Source organism: Schistocerca serialis, chromosome 2 (genome assembly GCF_023864345.2).
Source record: "Schistocerca serialis cubense isolate TAMUIC-IGC-003099 chromosome 2, iqSchSeri2.2, whole genome shotgun sequence".
Classification (NCBI taxonomy): Eukaryota; Metazoa; Arthropoda; class Insecta; order Orthoptera; family Acrididae; genus Schistocerca; species Schistocerca serialis.
In genome coordinates, this window is record NC_064639.1 from 1,044,105,303 (window position 1) to 1,044,111,944 (window position 6,642).

Here is a 6,642-nt window from a genome sequence, read left to right on the forward strand (position 1 = left end):
GCCACAGAAATGTGTGGTAGAAAGAAAACTGGGCTACGGTCAGCCACATGGCACTACTGAGAGGGAAGACCACTGTGTTTGGCATATGGCTCTGGCACATTGAACCGCATCTGCAGCAGCAATTTCAGCAGCAGTTGGCACCACAGTGACACAACAAACTGTTAAGAATTTGTTGCTTCAAGGACTGCTCCAAGGCAGACATGCTGTAGCATGCATTCCACTGACCCCAAACCATCACCATTTACGACTTCAGTGATGTCAAGCAGGAGCTCATTGGAGGACAGAGTGGAGGTCTGTCATCCTTTCTGATGGAAGCTGGTTCTACCTTGGTGCCAGTGATGGCCGTGTATTGTTTAGGTGGATGGCAGTTTGAGGGCCTGCAACCAATGTCTGTGTGCTAAACACACTGGATGTGCACCTGGAGTTATGGTCTGGTGTGTGATTTCACATGACAGTAGGTGCACTCTTGTGGTTATCCCAGGCACCCTGATTGCAAATTTGTACATCAGTCTGATGATTCTACCTGTTGTGCTGTCTTTCATGAACTCAATTTCAGGGATATTTACCAACAGGATAACACTCACCAGCAGACCACTGTTGTAACCCAACACGCTCTACAGACTGTTGACATGTTGCCTTGGCCTACTCAATCACCACATCTGTCTTCAGTTGAGCACATATGGGACATCATCGGGTGACAACTCCAGCACCATCCACAACGAGCATTAACTGTGTTGACTGACCAAGTGTAACAGGCATGAATCTCCATCCCACAAATTGATATACACCATCTGTACAATACAATGCATGCAAATTTGCATGCTTGCATTTAGTATTCTGTCAGTTACACTGGTTATTACTGTACCAGCATTTCATATTTGCTCTGGCTTATCTCAGGCTTACATTAACCAGTGATCTTTCAGTGTGAATCACTTAAATATGTTATCTGGACAAATGTGTTCCCAAAATATCATTACCCTACATTAATTATTTTTTGCTGTTGCAATTTTTTTTTTCTATCAGTGTACTATAGTTAATAAATGTTATAATTTCAAAAACAAAAGTGGTATGTTGTGAGGAAAGTGAGAGAAGTGAAAACTAAACTTCAGATAGCCAGTACTGTTCATCAGTCTCTGCTAAACACTTTTTAATAGACTGCATTGCTGTATTCGTGCAAAGAAGTTATCAGGGACATTAAACAACTATTACTATTTAAGAAAACTCACAGTGTGTTGCTGTGAATGATAAACATTAAATTCTTTGTGTACCTTATTTGCATATTTCTCCTTAGTAACATTATGTAACCATGGTTGCATAAATTTGTTTTCTCATACATGTTAGTTCCTTGGGTGCCTCATAATTCTCTCCTTTCATTCTTTTCTTCTGTTCCTCCTCTTATTTCACCCAGATGGCCTCTGCTACCTAGTTCTGCATCTACTGACCCTTCTGGATACTGATTGCTCAGTAATGTGACACAGTTGGAAAAAGTCAGTTTAACTTCTTGGAGATTGTTAGATGTTCTGGGAACAACTTGTCTCTAATCAGGTCACACTAAACTTTTTTTAAAAATAAAATGGATTTTCACAATATTGTGCATAAGAAAGGTACTGTTAATCTAATGGTTAAAAAAAAAAAAAAAAAAAAGGTTGGAGATGGTATTCAATCACTTGTATTTCTGTCCTGCCCTGTCTTTGAAGTTTAAACTAAACTAGTTTTCTTTCTAACATGCAAAGAAAGATGAGAGAACATAACAATTTAAGCCTTCATCATTTTAAACTTAGAGTGTAGATGATACAAGTGCATTAGAACCCCAGCTTTGTTGCATGTTAATGATGAAATTTTTTTCGTGTGAATTATCAAACTGATTTTATTCATGTGCTTATAATATAGCTAACTATACAAGTGCTATTTCTCAAATGACTTTTGAAACAGTTAAAGGGAATAAAAGAAAAGAGTTATGTAAGGTGCGAATAAGGTGAGAGTACTGTATGGAGATAGAATGTGCCATCATTTGTTGATAAAATGATAGTTACAGGGAAGTTAACACTATGGCATATGAACTGGAACAGAAAGAAAATCCAGCTATTGCCAATGTTCAGTATGATCACATAAACAGCTTACCTATGGATACAGAAGCAAGAGCAGGTTTACTTTTGTTACATGGCATATTATGTTAGCATAATAGTGATTATTATGTAAACTCAGAGGGATGATGATAATTCACATCATTTGTTGCTTCACATGCAAACTTGCCCAGGATTGACCCTAGCTTGGCTTCAGAGCTTTTGAATTGACTCACTCTTTTGATAAATGCCAATATTTTTCTGTTTTTTAATTGACTGTAAATATTTTGTCTTTCGTAGCTTTTCCATTTGTAGGGGTGTTAGTCCACCATGTGTCAAACAATAGTGTTCTGATGTGTTATTGCATATTTTTGAAAACTCTATTGTAAATGTTTGGCAATCAAATCCTTGAACACTCTTTTTGTGAGCTGTGTTCATGGTGTCTTAGACTAAGTGCACTTTATGTTTAACATTCAGTATTTCAGGATGTAGTATGTTATAAATTTTTGTGTAAATGGGAATTTGGCTTGTGATAGAGCATCATAGGTAACAAATTAATTTATTTTATCATAGGAGTAATCTTACTATGTGGTAAAATAACTCCAGATTTTTTAATTTTCGTAAACTGTAGATAAACAGTGTTCCAGTTGAAAATGTGAATAACATTAGCAAGTAAGTGTTCTATAAAATAACGCAAACTGTGCATACAATATTCATTTTTTAAGAAAGTTGAAAATGAGTTCAAATTATTGTAAATCATCTACCTAGAAATATTAAATTATGATACTACGCTTTTATGTTTACTATTTTGTATTTAATTCTGAAATATTTTCATTCATTTTTTGGTTTTCTGGTGTTTTCAGAATCTGAAAAATTCCATGAGATGGCAGCTGCAACAGAATCACCCCCAAAAGGTGGTTTTCGATTTGATGATGAAAGTGAATTTCCACCAGTCACCCAAAAAACAGAATAGTGATAGTTCTGTTTATGACGTGGCATATCGACAAAGACCTCTTACAGAGTGTAGAGGCATTTTCATTGTACTGTTTACTATGTGTGTGACACAGTTATTGCAAGGTGCATAAGTTCTTTTCCTAATTCGTGATGTATGAATTATGTAAATAACTGGTGCATACGTACAAGAATAAACACAATGAACGTTACTGATCTGAGAAGAAGTGCAGAAGCTTGTTGTGCACATGCATTTGAGATGTGTGTATCCTCATAGCTGCATTATGCAGAGTGGTAGAATTGATATGTTATTGACTGAATTCAGTTTACAGAATTATAATCACATTGTTGGCAATGGTGGTATCTTGAATAGCAGTTGTTTTACACATTTTAGAATTTTGTATTTGATAATTCCATCATATTCAAATGAGACAGAATTTTGATTACCACTGACATTTATAGCCAACACCTGCTTGTGTGTAAAATATTTTAATGTTTGACACTGAGCATTTACATTAATGATGATGGAGAACCTGTTCTCTTTTTGTGATAAAGAATTTTGCTTGTGCTTCCATCCTTGATGTCATGCCTCTCTCATTTCTTTTAGCAGTGGTATGATTGAGCTTGAAGAAAAAAGTTGCACTTCTTTCTATGAAAATTGAGTAAAAAAGTAAGATTTTGTAATTTCAGCTCATATTTATCTTTATTAATAGAGCATAAACAGTGAGAGTCCTGCAACTCAAAATGATACACACAAACTATTTTTAAACCAAAAGTGCATACATTTCAATGATTTGTGTGTTTTGATATTGCAAAAATGTACATTGTGGCGCTGCACTTGTACACTCCACCGCAGTATTTTCCCACATCTGATACCATTTTATGTGCTTTGTATCTCTCACTGTTAATAAATTAAAGAACTTTCTTATTGGAAGGTCTTACCTGTACCTTTTTTATGTTGTCCAGTTTCTCACTATTACATGTTTTCAATTTGTTTCCTTATGGATTTTGACAAGAAATACAATTTCAGCTGTGAGCTTCTGCATGTATCTGAAAAGTTTATATTGTTGTACATCATTCCAAATTTTTCCATTTATTTAACTAAAAGACAGTGTTTGTACTGATAACTTACAAATGATACCATTGTTTTAAAATAATTCCATTATTTTGTTGACAGTATGAACAAGTAATTACTTGCTGTGATTGTAGTGTTGCCATTATTAAAGCTCAGTGTCATTTTTATATGTGGGTGTGTATGTGTGCGCACTTGGTTTACATTTCACAATTTTATGAAGTCTGCACAATTCTGTACCCATACTAGCTAAAGCAAAATTATACTAACTCGTTTAATTGTGACAGTGATTGGTGGGCATATCCTCTTTGATCTCTGATGCATTTTTAAAATTTCTGTTGTATCAACAGTCTGTTATATACATTTCATTCCTGGTAATATTATGCTGATCTTGCTTAAAGTATTTTTTTTTTTTTTTTTTTTTTTTCTTAAAATGTATGTCAGAATTGTGAACCACCACCAGGCAATCAGTTTTCAGTTTGTATTCAAGGAAGGTGTGTGTGTGTGTGTGTGTGTGTGTGTGTGTGTGTGTGTGTGTGAGAGAGAGAGAGAGAGAGAGAGAGAGAGAGAGAGAGAGAGAGAGAGAGAGAGAGAGAGATGGGTGGGTCACATGTCAATGCTTGTGATGTCTACCATTTACTTAATGCTTTATAGTTAACATTTTTATGCAGTTGGCAATAAGCAATTTAAATTGCCTCTGTGCTGGATTCATAAGTAACTGACAGCATTTTTGTGATTAATCACTGATGAAAGTACAAACATAGATATATGATTACAAAGAGATTTTTCTGTCAGCTTGCACAATGATGCTGAAAGGCAGGTGCATATGAGTGGCTATTTATTCTTATCTGATGTTCTCGTACCTTGCTAAAGAAATATTGATCAATTGATCATTTTCTTACTTTAGAGGATCAGACCTTTTTTCAGTGATTGTGTATTCACCTGAGTTTTGAGAACAAGTAGAGGAATCAGCAAATCAAAAAAGCTCTCTGTCATACTTGCAGAATTCTTCATTTTGTGTTTTTCTTGTTTGGCTTAGTGGAGTAATGGAATTACTGTCATTATCAAATGACTACTGATTAATAATGAGGTCTGTATAAGCACCGTGATAATTTTTTTATTAAGATTGAAACTCATTATTAATTAGCTGTCATCTGAAGGCAGCCAGTCTCATTACTGAAAAATCTACCTTATGCTCCTGAACACCAGAGCAGAATACAAATGCTGTGAGGAGAGAAAAGTCTTATTAGATCTGCTTATTTCTCTCTGTTATGGTGTTACACAGGAAAGAAATGTGTGTATGGAAATTGCTGAAGTGATAATTTGTTACAGAGCAGAAACTTGTCAAAAGCAGCCAATGAAAAGTTGTTTAGAAAAGATATTTTCTTCAAATGATTATTGTTGCATGGGCATTTTTTTATTGCCTGTTAGTACATGGTCACATCTTTGCCTGGGACTGGTTATTAACAGAAAAAGCTTTGAGTGTCTCAAGTCATTGTAAATCTATTGAGTGTGTCAAGTCGGGTATCTTTACCAAATGAGATTAGATGAAAGTGGACCACATGAAACCATGGACAGAGTTGGTCTCTTTATTATGACCATTCACTCGAAGTACAAATATTGTCAGAATTTATTATGTGTTTATGAATGAAATTGTAGTGTTTCGTAAGTGGCTTTTAAATGTCATTCATAGCATTACGTGAAATTATGCAATGACAGCATCATTCCTAATTCAGTTTTGAGTCTGTGTAAACAATTCATAAGAGTTCATAAGAGGGATGAAACTGATACAAAACAAAATTTTTAATAAAGTAGTATTAATCACCAGTATAGTATTGTTTGTTTTATTGTTCTACCACTTAAATTCTATTTAATTTTACTCATTCAGATACTGGAAAAAAATGTAAATAAATATCATAAGCTTTATACAGTTGCATCCCAAAAAAATAAAGAACACTTTCTCAAAACAGGATGTTAGAAATGTAGAACAAGATAAATCTTAATTACAAGGTATTTGGTGTATTAGATTATCCAGAACATGTAAGTAGTAAGTCCAGAAAATAGAGGGACATATAGTTCTGTAAAGTCATTTTTAGCAGAAAATTACTTTCAACAAAAAGACTATACCTCTAGCCACCACACATGTGAACAAGTGACTTGTCACACTGTCTATGAGATGGTTCAATAACTGTATTCCTGTGCAGAAATCTGGGAAATCCTTGGGGGTACCAATATATTCCAAATGTGCTCTATATAATGCAGGTCCAGAAATCTCACTGCTCTTCCCATATGATGGTTGTCTTCATATGAAAAATATGTGAACCATAATAATGCTGTTGTGATATTTATACGTGAAGAGAGACTGGACCAACTAAATCTCTGAAAATAAAAAAGTGGAAAGTCCAGGTCCAGGTCTATCCTGCAAAGGATAGATTGGGACTCACCTTAAAATTGAGTTGCAGACGGGCAGAACGAAAAAACTGTTACACAGTGACTTTCTGGCCGAAGCCGTCCTCAAAAAAGTAAAGGAAACACACACATTCACACAAGGAGGCA

The 6,642-nt window shown here is 34.9% G+C and overlaps 1 protein-coding gene across 7 annotated transcripts in view; it reads left to right on the forward strand.

Moving 5' to 3' along the window:
- The window catches only part of LOC126458472 (WD repeat domain phosphoinositide-interacting protein 2), a 78,560-nt gene extending 74,599 nt beyond the window's left edge, over window positions 1–3,961 (forward strand). For all 7 annotated transcript variants that reach the window (XM_050095551.1, XM_050095553.1, XM_050095552.1 and 4 more), the window contains one exon: window positions 2,927–3,961. In XM_050095551.1, coding sequence (XP_049951508.1) covers window positions 2,927–3,036 — 110 coding nt within the window. In that variant the 3' untranslated portion in view covers window positions 3,037–3,961. The remainder of the gene's footprint in view (window positions 1–2,926) is intronic.
- Window positions 3,962–6,642: the final 2,681 nt, after the last annotated feature.